The sequence below is a fragment of the Dipodomys spectabilis genome, unplaced genomic scaffold, assembly GCF_019054845.1.
Source record: "Dipodomys spectabilis isolate Male_0828 unplaced genomic scaffold, ASM1905484v1 ptg000178l, whole genome shotgun sequence".
NCBI lineage: Eukaryota > Metazoa > Chordata > Mammalia > Rodentia > Heteromyidae > Dipodomys > Dipodomys spectabilis.
The window spans coordinates 6,388,329-6,406,389 of record NW_024870855.1 but is presented as its reverse complement, the minus strand read 5'-3'; the positions used below and the strand labels follow the sequence as shown (position 1 = coordinate 6,406,389).

At 43.9% G+C, this 18,061-nt stretch overlaps 1 protein-coding gene across 1 annotated transcript in view; it reads left to right on the top strand.

Annotated features, from left to right (window-relative positions):
- The window catches only part of Pou6f2 (POU class 6 homeobox 2), a 398,663-nt gene extending 383,048 nt beyond the window's left edge, over nt 1-15,615 (top strand). Inside the window, 3 exon segments of the mRNA XM_042695117.1 lie at nt 329-497; nt 11,458-11,626; nt 15,111-15,615. Of these exon segments, the coding sequence (XP_042551051.1) occupies nt 329-497; nt 11,458-11,626; nt 15,111-15,615 (843 nt within the window).
- Nucleotides 15,616-18,061: the final 2,446 nt, after the last annotated feature.

Below are 18,061 nucleotides of genomic sequence, written 5' to 3'. Positions count from 1 at the left end.
ATATGAACATGCAGAAAGAGTCCAGCCACACGCTATGACTGAGAAATGCAGAAAATTGGGTGCTCCAGCAAGCCAAGTAGGAAATTAATAATATATTTAGAATTACTTATAAAATGCCTGTCAAGCAAATGACAATACAGACAAAAATAAAAATATGATTCCTGCCTGTAGCATGAATCCTGTACTCTGCCTGAGTGTTATGCTCTGTATTCTTGGAACTTAGAATGATTTCAATCCCAGCGGAAATTTCTGTTCCTGTCATTGTCCCCTCCCTCTAGACCATTTCATTCACTTGTGTATTTTTTACACCCCTTCCCCCACCCTGTAGCTCCACCAACCCTCCCAGACGGCTGTGGGTCAAGCAGGCTCCCAAGGAAATCTTCTACACCTGGCTCACAGCCAAGCAGCCATGTCTCAAAGTCCGGTGCGGCAGGCTTCCTCCTCTTCCTCCTCATCCTCCTCTTCTTCAGCTTTGAGCGTGGGCCAGTTGGTCAGCAGTAAGTATCCTTTCTGGCTCCATTTAAATCATGCTCTCTCTTGCTCTCTCTCTGTGTCTCTCGTGTGTCTTTGTCTCTGTCTCTCTGTCTCTCTTTGTCTTTAAGGTCTCTCTCTCTCTCTCTCTCTCTCTCTTTCTCTCTCTCTCGCTTGCTCGCTCTCACTCTCGCTCTCTCTCTCTCTCTCTCAAATTGTCTAGTGTTCCTGGACCAGTTTTAGGGTGAAGTTCATAAAGTCCATGTCCAGATGGTTTCTTTAGAACATCCTGGATTCGTTCAAGCGAGGGCCAGCCCCCACCTCTACTTTTAAGGGGTTCCTGATGTGCTGATTCAGACCTGCCACTTTCCACTGGCAGGGCAGGAGAGATAGCTCAAGGCTGAAATAAGCCGCAACAGGAACTCAGCTGGCTGGCAGCAGGTCAAGATGCTTTTCTGTGTGCTGAAGCCCCTCACTGCTCTGTTTGTAGGTGTCAGGGGAGGAACATGCCTGTGGGCTGTGGGCTAGTGGGTATGGTGCACAATGATCTGCCTCTTGGCAGGCGTGGGGGCCACTGCCTGGGCTGGATTCAGATGGAGGGTCTGGGAAAGGACCATTCACAAAAAGAAACAAACCTGCCAGTTCCTTCCCCCTCTCCCCCCCCCCCCCCCCAGTGCCCCTCCAACTCCCTGAGTAAATCAGATACTTCATATGTACACGTTTTAGAAATGAGATTTTTTTTATCCTTGGCAAAGACACAATTTGTCATGTGCAAATACTACCCAGTTAAGATGAATATGACAATAGACTGATTTAAATGTCAGTTATTCAACTTAAGGCAATTCTTGCTTATTTGTAAAAACTGAAGAATATATCTGGGCACAGGTGGCTCACACCTATAATCCTAGCTACCCAGGAGGCTGAGATCTGAGGATCTCAGTTCAAAGCCAGCCCAGGCAGGAACATTGGTGAGAATCTGGTCTCCAATTAACCACCAGAAAACCAGAAGTGGCACTGTGGCTCAAGTGGTAGAGTTCTCACCTTGAGCTGAGGAGCTCAGAGACACCACCCAAGCCCAGAGTTCAAGCCCCATGACCAACAACAACAAAAAAAAAAAACTGAAAAACATGTATGTAGATCCCAATTTACCAGGAACCCAAAAATTCCAATATTTGTGAGTCTAAACAGCTAAACTAGGTATCTATGGCTAGCTAGGCATCAGTGGCTCACATCTGTAATCCTAACTATTCAGGAAGCTGAAATCAGAGGATCATGGTTCAAAGCCAGCCCAGGCAAGAAAATCCATAAGACTTTTATCTCCAATTAACTGCCAAAAAGCCAGAACTGAAGCTGTAGCTCAAGTGGAAGAGTGCTAGTTTTGAGCAAAAAAAAGCTAAGGAACAGTGTCCAGTCTCTGAGTTTAAGCCCCGGAACTGGCCCAAAAAAAGACAAAAGAAAAAAAAATAAGGCATCAGTGCCATTAAATGAGGGTGCATGAGTATGCTCAAGGACAAGAGTGACCTTGAATAACAGAAGCCAAAGGAGTCTCACATAGCATGGCAAACCTGGAAACACAAGGTCATTCCCCCCAAAGAAATAGCTATTCAATTATATAAATAATTAGCACTAGAAAGATGCTGGCAGGTAGGGACAAAATGGTAACAAGGCATTATGGGGAGCTGTTGAAATGTCCAGGTCCTGTAGTAGAGTGACCTGGATGCTCTTGACCTTGAAGATGGGTGAATGCTTGGGGTTTCGGGGTTCCTAGGAGTTGCCCATCTGCCAGATATTTTAGGTCATGTAAATATGTAATCTCTCTCCCTCAGTAGACACTATGTTGAAAATGAATTATATAACTTGTAGGCAGGCATGGGAAGGAAAAACTGGGAGAGAGCGAAGGGAAGGGTGACATTATCCAAAAAGAAATGTACTTCTTACCTGACTTATGAAATGGTAACCCCTCTGTACATCATCTTCATAGTAACAATTTTTAAGTAATTAAAATTTTTTTAAATATATATAATTTCCCTCCACTGGGGGGGGGGGGGGAACCTTTGTCTAACTGGAATAAAAACATGGGTAGGGCTGGGAATGGTAGAGTGCTTGCCTAGCATGCATGAAGTTCTGGGTTCGATTCCTCAGTACCACATACACAGAAAAAGCCAGAAGTGGCACTGTGGCTCAAGTGTAGAGTGCTAGTCTTGAGGAAAAGAAGCTGAGGGACAGTGCCCAGGCCCTGAGTTCAAGCCCCAGGACTGGCAAAAAAAAAAAAAAGGATAAAATTAATTTACTTATATTTGCATTTTCCCCAATAAAGAAACCCCTCTTAGGGTTTTAAGAGACAATGATTCAAACTTTGTTCTAATGTAATATTCTGTATTAAGTCTCTGAAAACATTACATTTCTAAATGCCAGCAATATCCTAAATTTAGGATGACTGCTACATGGTCTGGAAAGGAAAGAGACCAAAGTCAAATAAAGTAATAAGTTAAATATGAAATAAAGATACAATAACTCCACAAATAGAATACATAGGTTGAACATGCAATTTAAAAAAAAATATATAAAGCCAAGCTCCAGTTGTTCACACCTGTAATCCTAGCTACTCAAGAAGTTGAGATCTGAGAATTAAGGTTTGAAGCCAGCCCAGATAGGAAAATCAGTGAGACTCTTATCTCCAATTAACCAGCAAAAGCTGGAAGTGGAGCTGTGACTCAAATGGTAGAGCACTAGCCTTGAGCAAAAACAGCCAAACAAGAGTGTGAGTCCCTGCGCTCAAGCCCCAGTACTGGCACCAAAACAAAAAAGTAATAAAACTACTCAGTACATGTTAGATAGAGAGATCGATGCATAGACAGACAGACAGATGAGTTTTCTCTGATCATTTGTCACAAGTTAGACAAGAAAGGATTAACCCTTTAGTCTTTTCAGAATTCAGAAGTAGAGCCACTTACTGCACCAAATAGAATGTCAATGGCATCCTAACCTATGGGAAATCTACATTCTGACATACAAAGATTGGGAGGGGAAAGTTCCTTTACCTCACGCCTTGGAAGCATGACACCAGTCACATTCAGAGCCTGGCTTCTCCTAGCCGGCACTGGCTCTCCATCCTTGTGTGGAAGGGACCCAGCACTGCTACCCATCAGACTCTACCTCTCTCTCTCTCTCTCTCTCTCTCTCTCTCTGAAAACCCAACTACAGAATCAATGTCTGATTTATATATTTATGGATCATATCCCTTTGAGTCAATAATTTGCTATAATGGTTTTCAGGACTCAAGGAAACGTGTCTCCCCATTTATGGTAAAGGATTCAAGGACAGTGAGAGAAGAAGAATGCAGGATGTGGTATGGGATGGTCGTGTGTGAGGAACATCTGTCCCCATGGAGTTGGGGTGTGTGGTCTTCACAGCACATCAATGTGTTTAGGAGCTCTGGAAAATCCTATAGGTCAGGGATGTTGGTGGAACATTCATTTCATAGGCATGATCGATTATTAACTCAGTCACCGGGTTGTTTTTATCACAGCTTGATCTATCCCCCATTTGGGGGCTCTCAAGGAACCCCCCAGAATTGCTTCCCTGGGACATAAGATGCTCTTGCCATCCAAGCAAGCCCAAAGGATTTCTGGTGCTTTCTTATCGGGAACTGCAAAACCCAAATACTGGGACAAAAGATATTCTTAGCATCCCTGTTGCTTCGGATATTATAAGACAGGGTGCGTGTGTGTGTGCGCGCGCGCGCGCGTGCGCGCGGGCGCGCAGCAATCCTGGGGCTTGAACTTAGGGCCTGGCTGCTGTCCCTGAGCTTCTTTTGCTCACGATTAGCACTCTGTCACTTGAGCCACAGTGCCACTTCCAGCTTTTTGAGGGTAAATAATTGGAGATAAGAGTCTCACGGATTTTCCTTCCCTGGGCTGGCTTCAATCCACAACCCTTAGATCACAGCCTCTTGGGTAGCTAGGATTACAGGTGAGAGCCACCAGCTCACAGCTTATTATAAGAATTTTAAGAGCACCAGGAACCAAGAGCCAGGAACCAAGATTCTAAAAAAATTCTTGTTAAATTACAACATCACAGAACCTCTCATCAAAACCAACAGGCAATGAGTCTTCACCCTCATGTTGGTGAATCTGCCACATGACAAGTAGCTTCTATGCCTCTTGCCCATTCCAGGCAAAGGAATGGCAAATTCATGCTGTAGCAACAGATCTTCCCACATGAAGAGCACAGTATTTGTGGGCTCATGCTAGAATAAGCATCTGGGTGAGAACATACCTTGTCCTGGGCCAAACCCTGCTCAGTCTCCATGGCTACCATCAGTACACACAGTTTCTATAGCCTGGGTTTTTAGAATATCTAAAAGAAATATCAGGCAAATAAATGCTCCAAATTGAAGCTTAAGATTCTACAGTGTAGTTTTTTTTTAAATTTTATTTTATTTTATTTGAGAACATACTGTACAGAGGGGTTACAATTACATGGGCAGGATAATGCATACATTTCTTACCAAGCATTGCAGCCTCCTCCTTTGTTTACCCTTCACCTCCCTTCCCAGCCTCCCCCCTCCCTGCCACCCAATCATACCCCCCCTCCCCCCCCACACCGACATTGTAAAGCTGGTTTTGACATGACATTTTGTACTTCTCATTGTTGCAACAGGTCCACCTGAATCCTTAAACGACTTGTTTGTCCCCATCTCCTCCACATGTTATACTGACATCAAATACAGTGAAAGCAGGGGTTACACTGTGGGGGAGGGACATACAAAGCAACAAAGAAATAATCTTATAAATGCGTTACAGTGTAGTTTTTAATGGATTAGCAGGAGGTGGGGCTTGCTGAGTTTTGGGTGTTCATTGTTTTTGTTGTTATTGTTGTTTTCTTCCAGCACTGCCTCTGAGCTTCTTTTGCTCAAGGCTATAGAGTGATACCATTTGAGCCACAGCTCTATTTCTGGCTTTTGAGTCATTTATTGGAGATAAAGAGTCTCACAGACTTTCCTGCCCGGGCTGGCTTGGAACCGCAATCCTCAAATCTCGGTAGCTAGGATTACAAATGTGAGCCACTGGTGCCTGGCTGGTGTTTTATTTTTAAGTACACTTTTTTTTTCATAAACCTCTGACTTTAAGCTAAACCCTTAGAAAACAAAGAACTACTACCTAGTCTCAGAAAACCAAACCTAGAACATAAACACACAGTAATGGCGTATAGCATAATAAAACCCCTGATTTGTAATTCAGGCCATTTTCCAAGACCCAGTGAAGTCATCACATTGCAAGCAGGCTCTTCTCCCACATTCCATCACACATTTCGAGTGGTTTCCTACCCTTCAGAAATACTCAGAAGTATACCCATCATTTGCTTTGAGACTAGCACTACAAGCAGACAGTACTTATGTAAGGTATTTAATTCACACTTGGGCACCTTCCTTAAAGATGCATCTGACTCCTTTAAAAATCGCACTGCGGGGGCCAGGGAAGAATGGTATTGATAAATCACTTCAACTTATTTATCAACTCTGAGCTCATAAGCCAAACCTAACAGCCAAGAGGAGCTACATTTAAAACACAAAAGCACAACAAAACCAACAAATCTGTCCTATGCATTCGATGCTACGTAAGCTGAGAGGCCAGGAGGAAGATTCTACAACCAAGCTATTTTCACATAAATGACAGTTAGCTTCATTTAATTTTTTTTTAATTTTCAGACCATACATTCCATATGTACTGAGGGGAAAAAAAATGATCAAAGCCTTTTGATCGCTGCCTAGTTTCAAGTTCAATTGATCCTTCTATAGCAAGAATCAGATTCCAGGTGATACTTGTCATCACAGTAGCCCAGTATGTATTCTATTGGGCTGACTTAATCCAAAGCAAACTTCTACAAAAGATGCTACTTCTTCTCAATCCAAAAAAACTCTAGCCTGCCCTGACCTAGAGCTGATTAAAAGTGCTGGATCCACCTTGTGGTACCAATCAAGGTGACACAAGATTATCCCTAAAATTAACCCAGCCTCCCCAGACCAAGAAAACAGATAACCCACCCTAGGTGCAAGGTCATACTCTGTGCTAGGCTAAGAGCTAAGATAATGTTCCGGAAAGTCTTCATCTACCACATTTCCAGTTTCCCCTCCTGGAGCACAAAAGCAGACATCCCTCAAGAAAGGGGAACTGCTCCAACAGTGAAACAACTCAGGAGTTCACAACAAACCTCCAAATTAGAAAGAAAAACAATAGTATCATACTCTTTTTGATTACTTACAAGCATCCTTCAGATGCAGCTAAAGATTTCTTCCTAAGTCAAAAGACAAGTGACTTACAATCAAGATATTAGAGCTAATGTTTTCCTGGTGGTAAGTGACCTTCTTTGTATGGAAAGACTCCTGAAGTCTGGGAACCTAGTAGAGCAAATGTATACATTTGGATAAGAACACAAACCTAAGAAGGTCAATGGTGGCTCGTGCCTATAATCCCAACTACTTAGGAGGCTGAGATCTGGAGGACTGTGGGTGGAGGCCAGCCCAAGCAGAAAAGTTCACTAGACTCCATCTCTAACATAAACAAACAAAAAGCCCAGCTAGAGGCTTAGCTAAAGTGGTAAAGTACCAGCCTAACAAGTGTGGTACCCTGAGTTCAAACCTCAGTACTGCCACATAATACACACACACACACACACACACACACACACACACACACACACACACACACACACACACACACACACACACCTGGAAGATTTCTGGACATAAATGTAAGATCCCCATCTCAATCAAGAGCAGGAGATAGCATTTATTTCCATTATGCTAGCTACATGGGAAGTATAAATAGGCAGATCACCTACCCAGCTAGCCTGAGCATATGCAGGAGACCTTATTTGAAAAAGTATTGAGGGCAAAAAGGGTTGGGGACATGGCTCGAGAAGTAGAGCACCTGTCTGCCAAGGTCAAGACTGTGACCCAGTTCCAAAGGAAGGAAGGAAAGGTGGGAGGGAGGAAAGAAGGAAGAAAGGAAAGAAGGAAGGCAGAGAGAGAAAGGGAAGGAGGGAGGGAGGGAAGGAGGGAGGGAAGGAAGGAAGGAAGGAAGGAAGGAAGGAAGGAAGGAAGGAAGGAAGGAAGGAAGGAAGGAAAGAAGGAAGGAAGGAGCCACCACCAATCAACAAATCACATCAATACTGAGTCTCCCCATCAGACCATTATCCGTGCAATTCAAAAGCATTTCTCTTATCATCTCTCTGTTCAAAACCAGGAGAAAAGGCAGGAATTGAAAAATGTGTAAGTGGAGGAAGAGGCATAATGAATGTTCATTGGGACCTTGTGGAAGACACTAGATTCATTTCTCTGAGTTCTCAGTAAAGTCTTGATCATAAACACCAAACTGCTCTATGCATGGGTGTCAACACCCACAGCTTTCAACTCTAGCTACTGTCAGTGACCTAACCAAAAAAAAAAAAAAAAAAGCTGGGTGCTGGTGGTTCACGCCTAAAATCCTAGCTACTCAGGAGGCTGAGATCTGAGGATCGAAAGCCAACCTAAGCAGGAAAGTCCATGAGACTCATCACCAATTAACTACCAGAAAACCAGAAGTGGTGCTATAGCTCAAAATGGTAGAGTGTTACCCTTGAACAGAATTGCTCAGGAACAGTGCCCAGGTTGTGAGTTCAAGTCTCACACTGACAAAGAAAAGAAGGGAAAAGAAAAAGAAAGGAAACCATGGTTCATAAAGCCACAGAAGCCTCTGGCTTCTTTTTTTCTCCCGTCTTGACCATTTACTGTCTGCCATACAATGCTGCTAGATTCCTCCTCCCTACCTCTTAGGGAGAGGCCTGGCCCTTCTTTTTGAACACTGTGCCATTCTGTACCAGCTGTCCTTCTCAGCTCTAAGTTCAAGATTTCTCGCTATTCTTTTTCTTATTGTTCCATTCCCCTTGCAAGGAGGTTTTAACTTTTTTTTAATCCTAATAACCCTCCTTTCCCCCCCACAAAATCTTAGTATCCCAGATAATTGAACGTCTGTTATTGTCTTGCTGCCCTTTGGAGAACCACAATAAATGTGCTAAGGTTTTTTCCTGACCCTGACCCGAAACCAGCCACTGGAGGTGTGTGGTGTAAGCACTGGGCAGGCAGCAGGGCTCAGGAAGGCTGGACATGAGAGCCAGAACGAGCTACAGGAGAAGCCATAATCCATTCCAACTGACCAGGAATTACCAAAAGCAATTCTCCGTCCAGTGCCCCCCAAAAGAACATCATCTAGCTTTTCCGAGAGGAATTGATGTTTCCATGTTGCCAAGGATTCAGAAAACTGCCAAGCTCTAGAAAGCTGGGTTCATCTCTATGCTCTTCACTTGCGACTCCTTCTCTTCGGTGATTTGGGATGAAGAAACAAGCAAGAGGAGGGGGCTCAAGACTTCTGGGATGTCATCTCCCAGAATCCTTGGGGAATACTGGAAGCCACTGCTGGCCTCTGTGCTGAAGCGTAGCCTCCACAAGAGTTGACCCAAACCAAGTATTAACTATGTATTTCCAGACACTGGGCAAGGGGGACAGGGAAGAAAAAATAGGATTTTCATTCACTGTAACAACTAAACCAGTTTTCTAGGTAACCCCTCCAAGCTCCACCCATGCACCTAGATTCTCAGTACTGGCATATTGATCAATCCCTAGCTGGAGCACTGCAGCCCACCACCAACCTCCCAGATCACACCTTCCCTGTTCATCCCAGCACCCATACCAGGTTCATGCAGTTCCCACTAAACAGAATTAGACCCCTCCACTCCCTGAGAGCTGCCCATTCATAAAAGCCAGTATCTCCTCCCTCTGCCGGGCAAGTACACACCATAACTTCTTGAGTACCCGTGCCTCTAATTGTTTGTCATGCATTAGTAGTAAGTGCTAACACCTAATAGACTGTGAGGTCCATAAAGATTGAAACTGCTTCTTAGATGTCTACTGCCTCCTTCCTCCACTCAGCTAGCACCACCAGAAGTCACTTAAAAAATACTTACAAGCCAGGTGCTGGTAGCTCACACTTGTAATCCTAACTAATCAGGAGGCTGAGATCTAAAGATCTCAGTTCAAAGCCAGTCTGGGAAGAGGAAAACAATCCCAACTGTTATTTCCAATTATTCAGCAAAAAACTGGAAGTGGAGATTGGCTCAAGTGGTAGAGAACCAGTCTTAATTTGAAAAAACCAAAGAGCCCATTACTAGCACAAGAAAGAAAAGAAAGATGAAGGAAGGAAGGAAGGAGGAAAGAAAGAAAGAAAGAAAGAAAGAAAGAAAGAAAGAAAGAAAGAAAGAAAGAAAAGAAAGAAAGAAAGAAAGAAAGAAAGAAAGAAAGAAAGAAAGAGAGAGAGAGAAAGGAAGGAAGGAAGGAAGGAAGGAAGGAAGGAAGGAAAGAAAGAGGGGGAAGGAGGGGGAGGGAGGGAGAGAGAAAAGGAAAGGAAGGAAGGAAGGAAGAAAGAAAGAGAAAGAGAGGAAGGAAGGAAGGAAGGAAGGAAGGAAGGAAGGAAGGAAGGAAGGAAGGAAGGAAGGAAGAGGAGGGAGGGAGGGAGGGAGGGAGGGAGGGAGGGAGGAAGGGAGGGAGGGAGGGAGGGAGAAGGAAAGAAAGAAAATAGAACCACTGGTTTGAAAATTCCAAAGGACCTTTTCCAAAGAGATGGGCCTATATTTCCTGGGCTAACCCTGAACACCTGAGTTCAAGCCGTCTTCCAGCCTCAGCTTCCCAAGTAGCAGAGACTACATGGAGTGCACCATTATGCCCATCTGTTTATTTGTTTGCTTGTACTGATGACTAAACCCAGGGCCTTGTGCATGTTAGACAAGAATTCTACCACTTGAACTTTGCCCACACTCCTTTATTTTTGTTGTTGATACAGAATCTTGCTTTATTTTGCTTGGGCAAATATTTAAAAAAGAAGAAGAAAAGAAAAAAGAAAAAGTCACTTAGAGTACAAAGATTTTGTTTCTTTTCCTAACAACCAAAGGGTCTATAGCCCTGAACCCAGAAGAGAAATGAAGTCCACCACCATCCATAGACAAGAACTTGAATTTACGGAAAATGATGGGTTATTGTGCAGAAAGAGGAAGGGAAAACTTTTCACCTAAGTCTAGAGGAACGAGGTGAAGAACAATGGGACTAGCTCGCAGGGAGACTGGCTGCGCTACAGGCAGGATTGAGCAGCACTTTGAAATCTTCCACCTTCCCCAGCCCATGCTGTCTCCAGCTCCGTGTACTCTTTCATTTATTCAGGGGTCAGTAGCCAGGGGGGTGGAAAGTTTCATTCTCCAGCTGTTGTGTCATTTCCCTTGATAAGTCCTAAATTGACCGCGTTATCCAGCACCAAAGGAGCCTTTCTGTGGTAGGCATTTTTGATTATGTGCCCTTTCAGGGGACAAAGGCAGCTGTGTCAGAAAACTGCTATGAAGGAAAAGAGGAGGGGGGGAAAAAAAGACAATATTATTCTCCCAGCATTGTAATCATGTGCATCTGAGAAGCTAATGTGAACCTAAAAATAATAATAAATAAGTAAGTAAATACATAGAGATTAGGCGAGACTAGTATCTGTCAAGCCTGGGGTGCATAGGGATCAGGGAGAAAGAAAGTGTAAAAGATGATTTCCTGTTTCCTTCGAGGCTTAAGTCTTAGCACGAAAGATGCCGATTGCCACACTTCAAATGGAAGCCTTAAAAACAAATAGAGTATGTTTGCACAATGTCTGACCCTGTGGATGGGCAGCATGGAGTGGCATTGAGGGAACTCTCTCTGCTCTTCCCTGGCTGGGTTGTTTCTTGTTTGCTAGCCCAGAGCTCTTGCCCAGAAGAAGCGACAGGGGTACGCAGGCTCTCTTTGAGCTAGAAACATCTGGAAGGCTGCTTTGTGACGGTGTGAGGTGTGTCTGAAAGCGCTGGTCCCCCTACCTGGGAAGAAACGCTCTGGCCCGGCCGCGTGTTGACATATTGATTCCATTTTCAAAACCGTCTCCACAGATCCTCAGACGGCAGCGGGTGAGGTGGATGGGGTTAATCTGGAGGAGATCCGAGAATTTGCCAAAGCTTTTAAAATCCGTCGCCTGTCGCTTGGCCTGACCCAAACTCAGGTGGGACAAGCGCTCAGTGCTACCGAGGGCCCCGCCTACAGCCAGTCGGCCATCTGCAGGTAACCGCGCCGCATGCCACACCTGCCCTGGCTGGCACGGGCCTCCTTTGCCTTCCAGGCTCAGCTCTGCGTCGGGCAGAGCATGGGAACCGAGTGTGGGGTAGCTGTATGTATGCAAAGGAAGATGCCACTGCGCTGGGTGACTCAGGTCAACTCACCAAGAACGTCCAAGGCTGTGTGGTTGGTTGGAAGGACACCCCCCCTGGGCCAGGCCCTCTCTCCCGGTCCCCTGTGCTGCTGGCAGCAGGCAAGCACCCAGGGCACATTGCTCTCACACACACACCCCCTTCCAGAGAGGAATATCAGGATTTCATACAAAAACACACATTAAAAAAAAATAAGAATAAATTAACCATCTCACAACGGACCTTGAAGGATTTTTTTTTTTAATTTGCCTTTCCAAGCACAGCTTTCAAAGTATTTTGGGGGGGTTGTTTTTTTCGTGTGTGTTGTTGTTATTCTTTTGGTGTTGTTGTTGCTTCTCCAAAAAGAAGCAGCTCTGAAAAGGATGGTGAAAATCTGGCCTAACCCTGCCCATCCCCCGCACTACCGCCCAACACCATCCTCCCCCTCCTCCCCCAAAAAAATTGTTTAAAAAAGTAAATAAATGACTAAATCCAGCCTTGGTTGTACTCAAGTTGATCTGGGTTAAGTCGTGGGAAGGAAGCAGACCCCGTGCATGCGTGTGTGTATGTGTGTGTCTGTGCAACACTAATCCCATGTTTATGCATGAGGTAACGAAGGCACTCTGTAAGAGCTTTTTCCTCTTGGGCAATGCCTTATGAATCCTCTTCCATCAGGAAAAGCCAAGGAACCAACTCTAAACTCATTTAAGTGGATTTTGTTCTTGGTGATCCATGAAATGCTGTCTTTTTATCTGCTCTTTATACTTTTAATGTATTCCCCAAAGGACGGAAGTGTACTTTCCCTGCAGTTTAAGACTAAGGTTATAAATAACATCAGTATGGGGTAGTAGCTTGCAGCTCACATTTTGCTCAATGATTTTCCATAAAACCCATTGATTGTTGTTAAATACAAAAAGCACCATAGGATCCTCTCACTTCTATGGTCTCCCCTACTGTTTTTTCTTATAAGATACCTCCCTGTAGAAAATAACCTTTATTCAGTCTATACAAGGATACTACTGCTGGGGAATTTGTTTCAAGGCTTGTATATGTTATTCCAAACAACATGTACCAAAGCCTCAACACTAACAAGCACCGATGATATGAATACCCTCGCTTCCTGGTGGGAAACATTAATATTGTTTCATCTTGACAGCCCAGTGATAAAGGCAGGCACAGGTTTTTCTTTTTTTTTTTTTTTTTTTTGTTTCTTGAAGTTGTTGCTGACTTAACTGTGGCTGCTGAATTTCTCTTTGGCTTCTTTTTAGCCCTAAACTATGATTTTCTTTTATTGAGTAAAGTGCTCTTTAACTCTGGTGCTGAGCGTTATTTGGGTATTTCCAATCAGATAATGTTGATTTCCAAAGTTTTCCCCACTCTAGGATGGAAAGAAATAATGTAGGTATTTTACCATATAACAAGGGAAATATATATATATATATATATATACATATATATATATATATATATATCAAATAAGATATATATATCCTGTAACAAATCATGGATATGGTATAGATCATATCATGAATCCGATGCCTGGACTTTGGGGACCTTCCATCAGCTTCCAGCATTTGGGTAATGTCATTTATGTCAGATTAACCCATTAGTTCATTAAAGTCTTAAAAAGAGCAAGATCTGACACTGGAAAGATTTCAGTGAATTCACAGAGTGGGAAGAAATGTGCTCTGGAGGAGAGTCCCTGGAGTGTCACTGTTCCCTCAGCAGCAGTGGGGACTCTGGGGCACTGTGAGGTCCCTACTCATCAGACACACAGGAAGAAGATGCCAGCAAATTTCCCAACATCCTCTTCACAAGTTCTTGTCACTTGCCAGGATGCTGTCAAGCCGGTAGTGATGCTCCCAAGAGTTCATTCAAGCTCTGAGCCTTTTATGGCGAATGCTGACCATAGGCAGAACATGGCTTTGATGGAGAGAGCTGGCCACGGAAGGCAAATAGACTTCCTCCCTCTTTGACCTGAAGTTAGATTTAAAAAATAAATAAATAAACAAGTACTTCTTCAAACCCTAGTGGAAGACAATGCCATGAAATTCTCATGAAAATTTAATACTATTTCTGCTGCTTATCATAATGTAAGAGACCTAAGAAGAAGGAAAAATGCACTGCCAAAAGTAAGCTTATGGCACATAAAGAAAGCCCAACCTTTCCTGTCTTTTTGCAAGCATCGTCTGTCATAAAACATATCGGCACTAACGCAGGTTTATTTCAGCCCCTGGAAAACAGACTATTATAATAAGACACACTCTGCAGTCACATCACTTATTCTTTTCAACTGCATAGAATACTTTCAAAGACAGAGGAGGAAGAAGTTGTCAAACCTGGAAGGTTGCGGATTTGGATTTAAGATAAACAAATAGATAAAAGGACCCAAGCCTTTTTCATATCTCATTGAGTGTGTGTATGAATTGAGGGCTGAGATGACCTCTGGAAACACCCTATATAATTTTGTCCAGGATGTTTCATTTTTTTTTTCAAGTCAATGCAGCAAAAAATTGCTGATGGTGATTGATCTATATAGAAGACCTCATTTGGAGCAATTGATATCATTCGAGTAGAATTTCCAGATCTCACATATTCGACACAGCTTGATGCCCTGGACACAGAGCGCCATTAGGCTTGGTGGTGAGTGGAAGGCCCGAGGAGACCCTAGCACAGCCAGGCCTGGGGTATTCCATGGTAATTACAGAGTACCCAGCTGTTTAAGCCAGAATTGCAAAGTAACACGTGGGCTGTGTTTTACCTGGAAAGGGGGGGGGGGGTGTTGTTAACTTACACCTGGTGAAAATCGTTACAGGCGAGAGAAAGAGAGTGCTTAAATTAAGACATGAAATGGTGCTTTAAAAAAAAAAAAACAGTCAGGAGGAGAAACTTCCCCCTGTTGCCATCCAACTATTATAGCAGCTGAAACATGTTCATAACCAACAATGAGGAGGGATTTAAAGAAAACCAAGGGGGAAAGATCATTATTTTAGGTGAAACATTGTGATGATGGTTGCTTGGATGTCATTTTCCTTGGGTTCTGCTGATGGGAAAGTAAAGCTGATACCATTAAAATCAAAGCTGGGAGGGAAAAGACTGATTGATAAGTTGTTTGTGTTTCTGTCCATCCATTGTGACAGTATGTGCCTGCGTGTGTGCATGCATGTGTGTTGCATGCCCTGGCATGGAGCATGTTTGGGTGGGTGGGAGCTGGCTTGGGCTGGACTGGGCTGGCTACCTTGCAGCTGGCTGCTAATCTGGAGTGAATTCGCCCTGCCAGGCAGTCAGGCAGGCAGGCAGGAGGTCCACCCTGGCAGAGGACTCAGTGTAAGACTGTTCTTTCTCAATTCTCCCCCCAGACACACCATCCTGAGAAGCCACTTTTTCCTACCACAGGAAGCCCAAGAGAACACTATAGCTAGCAGTCTGACAGCCAAACTGAACCCTGGCCTTTTGTATCCTGCCAGGTTTGAAAAGCTGGACATCACCCCTAAAAGTGCCCAGAAGATCAAGCCGGTGCTTGAGCGGTGGATGGCTGAGGCTGAGGCCCGCCATCGAGCAGGTATGCAGAACCTGACCGAGTTTATCGGGAGTGAACCATCCAAAAAGCGCAAGCGGCGCACCTCCTTCACCCCCCAGGCCCTTGAGATCCTCAATGCCCACTTTGAGAAGAACACACACCCCTCTGGGCAGGAAATGACCGAAATTGCCGAGAAGCTGAACTATGACCGGGAAGTAGTTAGGGTTTGGTTCTGCAATAAGAGGCAGGCCCTGAAGAACACAATTAAACGCTTAAAACAGCATGAGCCGGCCACGGCAGTCCCTCTGGAGCCCCTAACAGACTCTCTAGAAGACAACTCCTAAAGAGATGACCACCCATTTTTCAGGAGGAATGAAATGGCATCCTTAGAATTACACCAAAAAAGAAAGAAGAAGGAAAAGAGGAAAAGGAAGAAGAACAAGAAGAAGAAGAAGAACAAGAAGAAGAAGAAGAACAAGAAGAAGAAGAAGAAGAAATTTTTAAACAACCCCAGGCATTATCACACTATATGTAAAGGAGTAAGAAAACTACTACCCAGAGGACAGAATGGTTTATAATGTACATCCGTTTTCCAAAAAGGAAAAAAAAATAGTATTTGTTTTGGTTTGTTTATTTGCAGATTTCTAAATAAGGAATAACACCACATGGAAAGGTGTGAGGTAAAGGCATTACCTCATGCATCTGGCTCCCCAAAGCCTGTTTGTTTGTTTTTTTTTAAGCAAACCAAATAATAACCACATACTTCTTTTCTGTAGATGATGAAAATATTAAAAAAAAGAAAAACTAAACCCAAAAACAAAAACCAACCACACCACTACAAACTTGTCTCTGTTCAAAGTGAATACAAGCCTGCCACCTGGAGGAGCGGCTGTGCCCGTCAGGGACTGCGTACTGATTCACTCCAAAACCTACTAACCAAAGTCAGACACATGGCACTGCAAACCCCATCCACCCTTCGCTGCGTGTATAATTGTGTTGGCGCGTTCTTCCATCCGTACTCATGGAAGCCTGATTTCTCCCACCTTTCCCACTCTGCCAGCTTGGTGGGGGCCTCTCTTGAAGCCATCCTGTGAGGCTCCCTCTTGATTCATCTTGGGGGGTGGAGGGGGAGCCGGGAAGGGGAGGGGAAGGGGAACTTCTTCCTTTTTCTGGCTTTTGGGGGTTTTGTTTGTTTGTTTTAGGGGGCATCTTGGATCGTGTGCCAAATCATTCGTGGTTTTCTTCTCACTATGACTTGTGGGTTTGAGAAAAGAAAGTGGAGCCTGCATTTCCCCTGCCTTCCCCCATTTCTCCATCTCCCTCCCTCATACATGGCCTCTCGGGGCTCCTGGAAGGGCACAAACATGGGAGGAACCGCGTCTTTTTTACTTAGATCCTACTGAAATGCAGGAGAGACTCCAAATTAAGTAGAGCTGTGCTCAATGAACTGTCAACACTGGTATTCGGCTGTAATTGTGCTCACTGTCCACACCAAGCTTGGGATTTTTCTGTCTGTTGGCCACGTACATGGAGAGCTGACCAAAACTAATTTTGTAATATAAACATAAGCTGCACATGTGGTTCAATACTTACATCTATGTTATGCTTCTGTGCAAAGCAATTTCTCTCAGAAGTCTGATAGCCAAAGAAATGTCTCAAGGTTTCAGTCCAAATACACACAGGCATGTACACACCCATAAGCACCCACACAAAGAAACAGGCAACAAAAAAATGCTAGCAACTAGATCGTCGAGGACCGTACTAATCTCACATTTTCTGCTGCTTCTTTCATCTGAAAGCAACGGCCAAGATTTTTCTTTTTTTCAGGGAAGCAGTCTTTCTTGGGATGCATAAATGGAGCCCCCCCAAAAAAATGACAGGGAAATTTAAACCACTGGAATTGGGGAGAGGGCTGGGTTCTTGAACAGAAAGTGAGTTTTCACAGTGAAGTGTCTCCATTAATGAAAAAATCTCCATTAATGAAAAATCTATAGAAGCAGCTCATATGAGATACAGAATAGCTTTCACTGTTAGAACTAGACGATAAGTTCATTTTAAATAAACAAATAACTTCCCTAAGGCATAGGGGACCATGGTACCTTATGAAGCCCAAAGAATATTCTGAGAATGGCTGGATAGGTGAACATTTGGAATTGTAGCTGATGCTGTCACCCAGGTAGAGACAGGAGACATTCTGTCAAAGGAGCAGGCAAAAGAGAACCATCAATTTGCTTGTCATCAAAATGTCAATATTGATGCATCAGTAATTAATAATACTATTCATGCACTATCTAGAGGCAAATCATGATCAGAAAAAGAGAAAATTCCACCTTGACCTTCCCCACTGAAATTTCACTTCCTGGGGCCCCTAATCCACCCCTCCCCAAGGAGTTCTACTTGCTTCTTCTCTTGGTTCCTTGGTTGTTTGGGTAACTCAGACCGTATATTTGTCTTCTCAAAAGATTCATGTAGCCAAACGCCAGTGGTTCCTGCCTGTAATCCTAGTTACTCAGGAGGCTCAGATCTGAGGATCAGGATTCAAAGCCAGCCTGGGCAAAAAACTGTGACACTCTTATCTCCAAGTGGTAGAATGCTAGTCTTGAGCACCAAAGTTCAGGAACAGTGCCCAACCCCAGAGTTCAAGCCCCAGGACCAGCCCAAAACAAAACAAAAAAAAAAAAGATTCATGCAGCAATCAGGTCACTGTAAACAAGGAAATTTGTAATAATACCAGTAACCCTGGAAATAGGACTGGTCTTAAAGAAATCTTTTTTGTCTCACCTGGCTGAT